At 41.0% G+C, this 13,054-nt stretch overlaps 2 protein-coding genes across 5 annotated transcripts in view; both read right to left on the minus strand.

Moving 5' to 3' along the window:
- Nucleotides 1–6,595, minus strand: part of si:ch211-269e2.1 (cohesin subunit SA-2) — a 46,576-nt gene extending 39,981 nt beyond the window's left edge. For 2 of the 3 annotated variants that reach the window (XM_042306766.1, XM_024388662.2), the window contains exons 1-2: nt 6,482–6,595; nt 277–404 (exon numbers count right to left, since the gene is read on the minus strand). In XM_042306766.1, coding sequence (XP_042162700.1) covers nt 277–320 — 44 coding nt within the window. In that variant the 5' untranslated portion in view covers nt 321–404; nt 6,482–6,595. Of the gene's footprint in view, nt 1–276; nt 405–4,221; nt 4,283–6,481 lie in introns of those variants that run through there. The other variant, XM_042306765.1, reaches the window with a different exon arrangement.
- Nucleotides 6,596–6,998: 403 nt separating this feature from the next.
- On the minus strand, nt 6,999–12,742 carry LOC112225074 (P2Y purinoceptor 8). 2 transcript variants are annotated; one of them, XM_024388668.2, is made up of 4 exons: nt 12,653–12,742; nt 10,405–10,547; nt 10,229–10,281; nt 6,999–10,079 (listed from the first exon to the last, which is right to left on the minus strand). In XM_024388668.2, exons 2-4 carry the CDS (start codon nt 10,519–10,521, stop codon nt 9,320–9,322), a joined length of 930 nt encoding a protein of 309 aa, XP_024244436.1. In that variant the 5' UTR covers nt 10,522–10,547; nt 12,653–12,742; the 3' UTR covers nt 6,999–9,319. The 2 variants fall into 2 exon arrangements, with proteins under 2 accessions (XP_024244436.1, XP_024244435.1); XM_024388667.2 differs by having other exon boundaries at nt 10,229–10,547.
- Between the last annotated feature and the right edge of the window lie 312 nt (nt 12,743–13,054).

The raw sequence follows: 13,054 nt of genomic DNA on the forward strand, positions 1-13,054 counted from the left end.
TCTGGAAAGCTACTAGGCATATCTATAACTGACTGAATCCCAACACAATAGATTATATTACTGCGACGACAACAGCATTAGCCTGAGTGCAAGTCTGTTTCTGCTTTAGACAATTTGTTGTCTTATTTGCTAAGACAAAACATTTGCATTGTTTATCACAGAAACAGTCAGGCACCCTGGCTACCATCTTTCCATAATCAGCTTGATTAAGAGGTTTCAGAGAGTGGAAAGTTAAAACACCATCTATGAAATAGTGTTAAGAAGAACGTTGCTTACTTCTGTACTGAGGACCTGGAGGTGACTGTAGGTTCTGCTATCATCTCTTCACATCATCCCACAGGAGCTGGTGTGTGTTTCAGTGTAGAGCTATGAGTATAGATGTGTCCAGTGATGTTTCAGAGTTGCTGTTGAAAAGGGAGACATGCAGATACTGCATCACAATAAATCCTCAGATGCACAAGATCTGTACAACTACACCATAGACTTGCAGTGCATTCAGTATATAAAAATTAAAAATACCGGCAAGAGCATGTCCATGCTGTCAGGCAATTGCTATTAATAAAAGGGGCAATGCCTTATTTAGGGAAGCAAATAATAGCATATCATTAACCAGATATAATAGCTGTAGTTGAATAGAGAGGGAGGCCTATAGGGCCATTGAGATGTACAAGCACTGCCTGAAAAAGACGGTCGAAATGTGTAGCATTCATTTGTTTTCTGTGGACTTTCAATTGGAAGTGTACTCACGGTGGAAATTAGATTAGCCCTGTTGTAGCAGGATTAGATTAGCCCCCCTATCCACATCGAAGGGACAGCAGCGGAGAAAGTGGAATGTTTAAAGTTCCTCGGCATACGCATCAACGACAAACTGAAATGTTTCACCACACTGTCTGTGTGGGTGGACAAGGCGCAGTAGCGCCTATTCAACCTCAGGAGGAAGAAGAAATTTGGCTTGTCACCCAAAACCCTGACTAACTTTTACATATCCACAAGCATGAGCATCCTGTCGGGATGTATCACAGCCTGGTACGGAAACTTCTCCGCCCTCAACCGCAAGGCTCTCCAGAGAGTGGTGCAGTCTGCACAACGTATCACCAGGGGCAAACTACCTGCCCTCCATGACACCTATAGCACCCAATGTCACAGGAAGGCAAAAACGATAACGAAAGACAACAACAACCTGAGCCACTGCCTGTTCACACCGCTACCATCCAGAAGGTGAGGTCAGTACAGGTGCATCAAAACTGGGACCAAGAGACTGAAGTACAGCTTCTATCTCAAGGCCATCAGACTGCTAAACAGCAATCACTAACTCAGAGAGGCTGCTGCCAACATGGAGACTGGCCACTTTAACAAATGGATCACCAGTCACTTTAAACAATGCCACTTACATTACTCATCTCATATGTACAGTTGAAAGTCGGAAGTTTACATACACTTAGGTTGGAGTCATTAAAACTTGTTTTTCTACCACGCCACAAAATTCTTGTTAACAAACTATAGTTTTGACAAGTCGGTTAGGACCTCTACTTTGTGCATGACAAGTAATTTTTCCAACAATTGTTTAGACAGATTATTTCACTGCATCACAATTCCAGTGGGTCAGACATTTACATACACTAAGTTGACTGCCTTTATTAAACAGCTTGGAAAATTCCAGAAAATTATGTGATGGCTTTAGAAGCATCTGATGGGCTAATTTACATCATTTGAGTCAATTGGAGGTGTACCTGTGGATGAATTTCAAGGCCTACCTTCAAACTCAGTGCCTCTTTGCTTGACATCATAGGAAAATCAAAAGAAATCAGCCAAGACCTCAGAAAAAAATGTGTAGACCTCCACAAGTCTGGTTCATCCTTGGGAGTAATTTCCAAAACGCCTGAAGGTACCACGTTCATCAGTACAAACAATAGTACTCAAGTATAAACACCATGGGACCACGCAGCTGCCATACCGCTCAGGAAGGAAACGTGTTCTGTCTCCTAGAGATGAACGTACTTTGGTGAGAAAAGTGCAAATCAATCTCACAACAACAGCAAAGGACCTTGTGAAGATGCTGGAGGAAACAGGTACAAAAGTATCTATAGCCACAGTAAAACGAGTCCTATATCGACATAACCTGAAAGGTCGCTCAGCAAGGAAGAAGCCACTGCTCCAAAACCATCATAAAAAAGCCAGACTGCGGTTTGCAACTGCACATGGGGACAAAGATCATACTTTTTGGAGAAATGTCCTCTGGTCTGATGAAACAAAAATAGAACTGTTTGGCCATAAGGACCATTGTTATGTTTGGAGGAAAAGGGGGAGGCTTGCAAGCCGAAGAACACCATCCCAACCGTGACGCACGCAGGTGGCAGCATCATGTTGTGGGGGTGCTTTGCTGCAGGAGGGACTGGTGCACTTCACAAAATAGATGTCATCATGTGGAGGAAAATTAGGTGGATATATTGAAGCAACATCTCAAGACATCAGTCAGGAAGTTAAAGCTTGGTCGCAAATGGGTCTTCCAAATGGACAATGACCCCAAGCATACTTCCAATGTTGTGGCAAAATGGCTTAAGGACAACAAAGTCAAGGTATTGGAGTGGCCATTACAAAGCCCTGACCTCAATCATATTGAGAATTTGTGTGCAGAACTGAAAAAGTGTGTGTGAGCATGGAGGCCTACAAACCTGACTCAGTTACACAGCTCTGTCAGGAGGAATGGGCCAAAATCACCCAACTTATTGTGGGAAGATTGTGGAAGGCTACCTGAAACGTTTGACCCAAGTTAAACAATTTAAAGGCAATGCTACCAAATACTAATTGAGTGCATGTACACTTCTGACCCCCTGGGAATGTGATTAAATAAATAAATGCTGAAATAAATCACTCTACTATTATTCTGACATTTCACAATCTTAAAATAAAGTGGTGATCCTAACAGACCTAAAACAGGGAATTTTTTCTCTGGTTAAAATGTCAGCAATTGTGAAACTAATTTTAAATGTATTTGACAAGGTGTACGTAAACCTCCGACTTCAACTGTATGTACTGTACTTTATACCATTTATTGCACCTTGCCTATGCTGCTCTGCAATCGCTCATCCATATATTTATATGTACATATTCTCATTCACCCCTTTTAGATTTGTGTGTATTAGGTAGTTGTTGTGGAACTGTTAGATTCCATGTTAGATATTACTGCACTATCGGGAATTGGAAGCACAAGCATTTCTCTACACTCACATTAACATCTGCTAACCATGTGTATGTGACAAATACAATTTGATTTGAGATGGACATGGTAAAGTACAGAAAAACTTGAGATAATATAAAATAGAGAGTGAAGTCACAAATGTGTGTTTTTCTACCAGATACAGCTGACTCCTGAAAAATGGCTTGGGGCTGTCTTGAATGTGTGCACTAAACAAGACTGTGCAGATATCTGGAGTAAGAACAATGATGGTGTTTGTTATTTGACTGATTGTGAACTAGACATGCACTTAAAATTAGTTTGCACTTAACTGATTTTTAAATCGGTTTCAACTGTATCTGCAACATCCTTATCATAGTGCTCTACTGAACAATCCCTTGGTGTGTATTCTGCACCTTGCTGGCTGTCACATATTTAAATAGGATAATTAGTACCCATGCTGTCATCTCCCAGGAGTGTGTGTACCTGGGTGAAAAGACAACGCCTGTTGTCAGAAGAAGAAACAAATAAGCTGTTGGAGTTGCGAATGATATGAATTTAAACCAAAGGTGTAAATGTAAAGAATGGAGAATGAATTATTCTAATACAATCGCCTGTATCGTGAGTTTTCAGCGGCAGTGTAGCATCACTCAAGTGGGTACTACACAGTAGAGTATCGACATATGGCTAAACAATGCACTTTTTAGCGAACGTTCTCGAGTGGCGTTTTGGAAAACACAAGTTACATCTTCGGTCGTTGTAGGAAAGATGCATGTTAAAACACTCGTAAGCCCACCAAACCGGCTGCGTGCGCCATCGTGCATAAATGTTTTGTCTCCGTACACCAAACACTATCACCGCACGCAGGTTAAAATATCAAAAACTCTGAACCAATGACATTCATTTGGGGACAGGTCGAAAAGCATTAAACATGTATGGCAATTTAGCTAGTTAGCTTGCACTTGCTAGCTAATTTGTGTTATTTAGCTAGCTTGCTGTTGCTAGCTAATTGGTCCTGGGATATAAACATTGAGTTGTTATTTTACCTGAAATGCTCTGACAATTAATCCACACATAAAACGGCCAACCGAATCGTTTCAAGTCATCTCTCCTCCTTCCAGGCTTTTTCATCTTTGAACTTATATGGTGATCGGCATCTATACTTTCATAGTATTACCACAATACTATGTGTGTACCTGCTTCTATAAACCAATGAGGAAATGGGAGAGGCAGGACTTTCAGCACGATCTGTCAGAAATAGAAATGAGTTCTATTTTAGCCCTTGGCAGCGAAGATGCTCGTGAGCAGTGTGGGTGCAATAATTGAATAACATGGATTTCTACATTTATGTTGCGACCCAAGCGACGTGTCTGGTCTGGTCAGTATGTAATATAAATTCCATCGCTATCGGGAAACCGGGCGTGGAACAGAATAACTATCATATCATCTGAAATGGTCATCATTACAAAATGTTGATTATACTAGGCCCATCGTGCATTAAGTCATGCACCATTAATATAAATACAACTACTTCCAAGCAAGTATTTAAGCAATAAGACACAAGACGCAGTGCTGTATCATGAATAAGGTCATAGGGCGTTGTTCGGCCCGACGTGATAGCGAAGCATGAATACAAATTGATCTGAGAATTACTATTGTATTGCCGCCACAGGATATAGCCTTCCTGATCAAAATATGAGCAACATGCCCACCCCAACTAGTCATTGGCTATCTGCTAGAAGGATCCCACCTGATCTTCCCTCTTCCCGGATGCCTTCCATTTTTGAAGATATTTATTTTCATTGTTAGAATGGCCAATGGAGAATCTGGTCAATTTAATGAAAAATCTGTGCTCCCCTTTACAACGGTGTTCACTACTTACCACAGCCACAAAGTCATAAACACCGCCTATTTCTGCTTTAACCTAATCACACTGCATGCCTAATCCTAACCTTAAATTAAGACCAAGCACATTTTTGTCATGAATTTTTACGATATCGCCCACACTGACTTTGTGGCTGTGGTAAGAAGTGATAACACGTATTGTACACGGAATTCTGAGTGCTTCTCCAAGCGTTCATTCAAACTGCGTGCTTTATGATCACTGGCAGATAGATAGCCAATAATTCCGTGTACAATACGTGTTATCTATCTGCCAGTGATCATAAAGCACGCAGTTTGAATGAACCCTTCGAGAAGCACTCAGATATCCGTGTTATCACTTCTTACTACAGCCACAAAGTCCACGTGGGCGATATCGTAAAAATGAATGAGACAAAAATGTGCTTCTTGGTCTTAATTTAAGGGTAGGATTAGGCATGACGTTAGCAGTGTGATTAGGTTAAAGTAGTAATAGGCGGTGTTTTACTTTGTGGCTGTGGTAACAAGTGAACACAGTTGTAAAGGGGACCACAGATTTCCATTAAATTGAACAGATACTCCATTGGCCATTCTAACACTGAAAATAAATATCTTCAAAAATGGAAGGCAGCCGGGAAAAGGGAAGATCAGGTGAGATCCTTCTAGCCAATGAGAGGGCACAACGGTTTCCATTAGTTAGCTAAAACACAAAGTCAATAATTGACTATTCTTTTTGGTCTTAATTTAACGTTAAAGTTAGGCATACGGTTAGCAGTGTGGTGAAGTTTAGGTTTAAAAATCACAATTGTAAGAAGATAGAAATAGGCTGGGGTAAGAGTGACGACCAGGCTATAGTGTTTTTTCTCAGTTGCCGGATGTAACGTGTCCTACTTTTCAGTACATTCGTAACAACCTCGTCGTTAAAACGCTTATATTAGATTAAATAAACCACACCTAGCAAATAAGCAATTACATATTTTGTTAACCAAATTCGACACACTCATTGACCTCGATACAAAAATTCCTCGCTTAGTAAGCGAAAAAAAAATACAAATCGCCACCTGCTGGAGAAGACAGATTGTGCCCATTTTATCCCTCTCTCTTCGCCTCTTCCTCTCTGCTGTGACTGCTTCCTCCAGCCTTTCGGTTCCCATCCCCCATGTTTCACTAGTTCATTCCGATACGAATGTCATGGGCTGGCTACTTGTACAGTAAATGTCTTTTGACGGTGTGGCATGATATTTGAATAGTGTAGTAGGCCTACCTAACGTTTCTCATCTCGTTTCTATCTCGATGTTTTGATAAGAACAAGCTCAAACAACAACATCGATCTCACATAGGGCTGAACAGCTGACTGAAATACTGACTATTGCAAGAAAACATGAGTATAACACGTTCCGTAATAAAAGTCTGAAAACACATCCAGATAAAATGTAATTTTCTTACCAGAAGCATGAGAATTCCAAATAGCAGCTGTCAATAAGCAGTGCCAGGTCCCTGATGTGACAGCGCCATCCAGCGGAATTATATCAACAGAAAACAGGAGGAGGGACATAGACCTGACCTATCTTAGAAAAAGACTAAAATTCAAAATTTGCAGTGTTCCTTTGTAATTTAATTGATATATAGTGTCAGGTGGAAATGTTTATTGTATAATGACAGGTGGTAAACATTTGGATGTCTAAAGCTTAATTATCAATTACAAAACATATTTGACATTTTCATATGGGTGTCAAAGGCAACCATAGAATAATACCATTTTTAAACTGCTACAGATCAATTTTAAGTTGAACATAGTATAGGCCTTCATTTGATGTCTAGCACGTCCTATGGAAACCCTCTTCATCATTTTTTCCCCATGTTTCTTTTGCAGTTACTTTGATTTTATATATTTTTTTTTTCTATTTCCAAATTATGGAACTGTATCAGTTGTAATGGAAGGAAATCAGCTTAAGCCAAGTGCTCAAGGTGTAGACTTTATTTACAGGTCTTTCATGGTGATCCAACAGCGAAGGCACCATGTAATAGAAAATATCAAGCAAATCAATGCATATAAATCAGACATGGTTATTCATATTGTAACAAATCTTGATACAAATATTCAGAACTCTGTCAAGACTCAATATATGCAAAAAAATATTCTGATCAACCACATGGTGGGTCTATAACAGGCACCTATTAATATCTCTTGATCTGTTTGACTCTGAGTTATGGAATTTGGCACACATTCTCAGGGATGTGAGTCTAGCTAACCTGTAGAGCAGGGGTATTCAACTCTTACACTATGAGGTCCGGAGCCTGCTGGTTTCCTGTTCTTCCTGATAATTCATTTTACCCACCTGGTGTCCCAGATTTATATCAGTCCCTTTTTAGAGGGGAACAATGAAAAAATGCAGTGGAACTGGCTTCAAGCTTTGGAGTTTAGTATGAGGGCTGTGGAGTATTCTTGTGTTTGGCCTCATGGTGGTGCTGTTGGAAGAAGGAAAGCTGCTGAGCAACAGTTTTCTCTAGAATCTTTGAAAGAAAAGGGAGGTTTGAGATGGGACTATAATTTTTCTAATCATCTGGATCAATTGTTTTCTAGATATTGTTGTTTAGATTTTCAATATATACACTGGCAACAGCCAAAATAGATAACCTTTAAATCAGGCTCAACCTATAGCATCTGAACAGACACAGGTTTTCAAGACCCCTCATCTGCTGTTTCTTCGCTCGCTGACCGCGTGGTGTGTTTTCGGGACCACCCACCTGTGGGTGTCTGACTGCTGACATTTTCGGCCATTTCTACATGTAGAATCGGTTCGTGCTAGGTTTGCAAATTACTACTGGAACTCTGTTTAGAAGTGCTAAGTACTCTCGGCCGGCAAAGGCTACCTGTGTCCATGCCAAGAAACCAAAAGGAATCTGAATCACAGGGCCTCAAACCGATACATATGCACTTGCAAAGGCAATTCCCACATCCATCATTACATTGGTGAATGCATCTAAATAAGACAATCTCAACATTTTATCACAGTTCCTAAATTCAACCCTTTTCATAGTACTGAACCCAATCGTAGCACACAGGCCATGAAGTTCTCTTTCTATGCACGCTCAGATGTTTACATTTTTACATTTTAGTAATTTAGCAGACACTCATATCCAGAGCAACTTACACTACATTTATCTTAAGATAGCTAGATGGGACGACCATATATCACAGTCATAGTAAAAAGGAAATTCCTCAATAAGAAGTTAATCAGCTAAGTCAGTGCTAGTAGGAAAAGACAAGTGCAATTATTATCATTTTTTAAATATATTTACTTGTGGAGTGTTCCAATGTTCCACATTGGGAAAATGACATCAAAATCTCAGAGAATGAGAATGGTAAATTAATATTTATTTCATGAATGAATAGAATTTCGTGATTTAAACACCCTAACATTCTAGATGACGGAGATTAACATTAAATTCATTACTGGTGATATAATTAGTGGGGAATGGATAAACATTTAACAAAGGTACCCACTGGGCAGAGAAATCAATTCATTGTCTATTCCACATTGGTTCAATGTAATTTTGTTGAAATTACCCCAGTAGGTAGGTTTAATAATTCACACAATGAAACAATGAATCCGCCCGAATTGGCAGGAGGCAGAGATCACATTTGAGGTAAAAGGAGCCTAGCTTTCACTTAGCCACACACGTCTCATTGATATCTTTATGCAAGTTGCAACAGTCCTTCACAAAATAAATTACCCTATTTTACTAACTTTTTGAAGCACCATCTAGCCTGGTTTGTTACTGGGTCTATATACAGCACACAAAAACATTCCTGTGAAATTATCTGAACAGGAATGTTTCTCAGTTTTTGTTGTTGTACTTTTTACCCCCTTTTCTCCCCAATTTGTAGTTACAGTCTAGTCCTATCGCTGCAACTCCCATGCGGACTCAGGAAAGGCGAAGGTCAAGACTCATTCGTCCTCTGAAACACAACCCTGCAAAGCCACACTGTTTCTTGACACACTGCTCGCTTAACCCCGGAAGCCAGCTGCACCAATCTGTCAGCGGAACGTGCATGCGCCTGGCCCACCACAAGGAGTCGCTAGAGTGTAACGGGACAAAGACATCCCGGCCGGCCAAACCCTCCCCTAACCTGGACGACACTTGGCCAATTGTGCGCCGCCTCATGTGTCTCCCGGTCACGGCCGGCTGCGACAGAACCCGGGTCTGTAATGATGCCTTTAACACTGCAATGCAGTGCCTTGGACCGCTGCACCACTCTGGAGGCCCTCTCTCTGTTTTTTAACAGTGTTGTTTAACAGACACTCTGCCGTTCTCTCTACCTTGTCCCTCAGACACATACTGGGCGGAGTACAGGCTCTCTCTGTGCAAGTCTGTCTTCCCCGTGTCCAGACTGCTATGTGTTTTCAGCCTTAGCATCTGCCTCAACTTCTTCCGGAACTCCCTAGAGGCAAAGTAGTAGATGAAGGGGTCCAGGCAGCTGTTGAAGCAACTGAGGGAGAGAGTCAGCTTGTAGGCCATGTAGAGGGAGTCCCCGTAGAAGAGCCTCCGGATGGTGTGAGCCAGGAGGAGGATGTTGTTGGGAGTGAAGCAGAGCGTAAAAACCGTTAGGACGGTGACCGCGAGACCAATAGCCTTATCCTTCTGTTTGGTCTTGGAGTCTCGGGCCAGCTTGCGGATGATGCTGATGTAGCAGAAAACAGTGATGCAGAACGGGATGAGGAAGAGGATGACAAACAGTGCAAGGAGGAAGGCAGCCCAGGCCACCATGGATGGAAGCATGTCCCTCTTCAGAACGTCGAAGCAGGTGGTAATCCTGAGTTCTGGAACGTGGAACGTCAGGTCGGTTATAGTGAGTGGGTACAGGACCAATAGGACGACTGTCCACATGGTGAAGCAGACAATCACAGCGAATGACTTCCTTTCCCTGGTCTCACAGAAGAGCATGGGCCGGCAGATGCCCAGGTAGCGGTCTCCACTGATGGCGGTCATAGTTAGAATTGAGCAGTACATGTTGGCAAAGAACACCAGGGTCAAGAGCCTGTGGAAGATCAGAATATAATGAATCGTTATTAATCCGTGATGAAAGAAAGTTGTTGGCTCTTGTCCAGGGCTTGTAAAATGCACATCTACCTCAATGGGACTGATCAGGATAAATAAATGATAGTCAAAAGAATAAAACAAGAATACCTGCACATGCCCGGGCCCAGGCTCCAATTATACCCTTGCATCTGATACATGATCTGGAAGGGCAGGACAAGGCCCAAGGTCAGGTCAGTCAGGGTCAGGTTGATCATGAAGATGATGGAGGGAGTTTTGGGAGACGTATGGAAGAGGAGGAGCCACATGGAGAGGCTGTTTCCTACCAGGTTGATGATGGTGACCACAATGTAGACAATGGAGATTGCTGTACTGGCTGTCACGTTCTGGAACAGGGACAAGGTGGTGTTGTCCAGTTTGGTGCTGTTGGAACTCCATGCCATGGTAACAATGACTTCACACAGACAACCTATGATCAGGCAGACATTTAGATTAATGTAAAAAGGTAGCATGGTCCTGTCTGGGATCTGAAAACCGTTTTAAAACAAGATTTGGCAGACTATAGTGCCAATGAATTAAAACCTGTTAAATTCTGAGTGTTTGTTTTGGACAAGGTACCAGGTCCAGTGAGTTTGGTAGATACTTTTTGTTTTACAACATTAATTTATAATGCTAGCGAGCCAGGCTAGGTATGATACCACAGATGAAAGGGGAATAATACAGTAACTGGCTAAATACATCAAGCTGAAGTGTAATGTGATGTAGCTTGTCACAACTCAAATCATACTGCTAGCAATGCAGTATGATTTGACCATAAAGACCATAAATAATGCGCTATGGTCATATTCATAGAGTAGGAAATGTAGGTCAAGTCACCAGAAGTGCAAGCATTTAGTATCCATGGAAATGGTACACCCTGGTGGTCATTGTAAAGCAATGCATTTCCTTCTCCGTCCACATTACCTTGTATGAGTCCTCCACATGTGCCGTTGATCTAGCTCATCGTTTACAATAGGAAAAGTGAATGGGAAAATACGTTTGAAGTTTCCTCACCTGCCTGTGTCATATTTTAATTAGTTCTACTCCATAACTTGAAAGCCCTGGTTGCTAAGGTCGTTTTAAGATGTCAGGTTTGAAAATCCATTTAGCCATTTGGCACAGTGACTCACTAACCAATGGTTTCAAGTGGCCAAGAGATATCATGTGATCACCTACTGCTATCTAGTGGACGAACTGGGAATCAGACAGGGGTTATATTTACTGTACATCAATAGATTGATAGAGATTTCAGCTTCCTCCTATGTATATCATTCCTGTAAGAAGAAAACACATTGCACAAGCCCTGTGCATTTAAAATGGCTGCGTTCCTATGAGAATATGTGCATGTTTAGAGCGTCATCATTAGGTCAAAGATCAGAATCTTTGTTTTATCCTTTTGGAACAGTAATTGGTGACATATTTTATTTCAAACCTAGAATTTGAAATCTGTTATTCCCCAACAAAAAAATCCCCCCGACAAAAAACTAAAACTGTACATTTCAAGGGTTGTAGCTCAGGCTCTGTAGTAGTCACATTGTTTCCCTTATCAGAATCCCACAGTTCTTACCATTCTAACAGTATTAAGCATGTGTAGGACTTATAGTTTTGAAACCGAAATGTACCTTTAGAAAATGCCACCAGTGGGCGTCAGAGTTTGAGGTTAAATGACTGCATACAGTTTATGCTTCTTCTTTGAAGTGCATTGTCCTTTCTGAACTGAAAGCCAATATTAGGCTATCCCTCGTCAAGTTGAAATATCGTCAAGCCTAGAACAGCCTCCAGGCTTCTGTATCATAACGGTAAATACTGAATGACAAAAAGTATTACATGGGGCAATAATTATAATGATCTAGTAATACTAGTCCTGTGCAAATATGAACTAGATCATGTGTTATAGATGTTGTAATAAAAAAGATTGTCTATTAAAATCTATCATTTTTGCACTGAGTGTGATATTTGGCAATTGTTGTGGTGACAATTGATATGCTTTTCGACTCTGGAGTGAACCTCTACCACACTACCATACCTTCACCCACACATTGTGAGGGGGTAAATAACCACACACCAAATGTGACTGTTTCGGAGGCTTCTTGTGTCACATTAGACGAGCCAAAACCTCTCATGTGTTTCCTCTGCTGGCTCTTTCTATATACTCTAGAACACATTTCCAGTGCAGTACGAAATGTGAAATTCCAAAAAGTGTACGATATTCCAACAGTGCATTGGCTCTTGCACAATGAATTCCCCTCCATGTGCAAGTGAAGCGGTATTCTAACCTTATACAAACTACATAACCAAAGCACAAGCTTTGCCAAAAGTAAATAGCACAGGTGCCCACCTGAATGAGTGCCTTGATTCTATACTTAAAATATATAATAGAATATATCTGAATATTATCCCTATTGTCTGAGACAATGTTAAATCTAATTGTAACAAAGAGCAATTATACATTTTAGGCTGACATTTTAACATTAACAGTCCAAATTGAAGTTTCTCTGTATGAAATGTAAAGCAAAGAGACCGAGCAGTACTTACCTCTGACAATACACAGGCTCGAGTCAGAGAGGGGCGGTTGGGGCTGGATGCATTGCTACTTTAACGGGTCAGGAAACTGGTTGTGAGTGCACGTTCCTGTAAAAAAAGGGAAGTGCGTCATGCTTCATATCTAACTCTTTTGCCATCATATGCAGGCAACACTAATAAACAGATTGCCCATCTTATTAGTAATATGTGCACTGTTTGTGTTTGGTATTTACTTTTCATTTATTAGGTAAGTTGATTATGGACACATTCTCATTTACAACAACGACCAGGGGGAAAAATGCTGGTGACAAAAAAAATGTGTCATTTGGCAGCACAAATATGTCTTATTATACATGTAAATGCAGGTAAAGACCGCCCCAAATTGTAGTTACAGTGCCTTCGGAAAGTATTCAG

The sequence above is a fragment of the Oncorhynchus tshawytscha genome, linkage group LG26 (assembly GCF_018296145.1).
Source record: "Oncorhynchus tshawytscha isolate Ot180627B linkage group LG26, Otsh_v2.0, whole genome shotgun sequence".
Taxonomy (NCBI): domain Eukaryota; kingdom Metazoa; phylum Chordata; class Actinopteri; order Salmoniformes; family Salmonidae; genus Oncorhynchus; species Oncorhynchus tshawytscha.

What these genes read in the sequence shown, in the direction of transcription:
- LOC112225074 (XM_024388667.2), bottom strand. Translation starts at nt 10,521, where the DNA reads ATGGCATGGAGTTCCAACAGCACCAAACTGGACAACACCACCTTGTCC. An exon ending in CTGGGCCCGGGCATGTGCAG is followed by an intron (nt 10,080 to 10,228) that starts GTATTCTTGTTT and finishes GATCTTCCACAG; the next exon opens with GCTCTTGACCCTGGTGTTCT.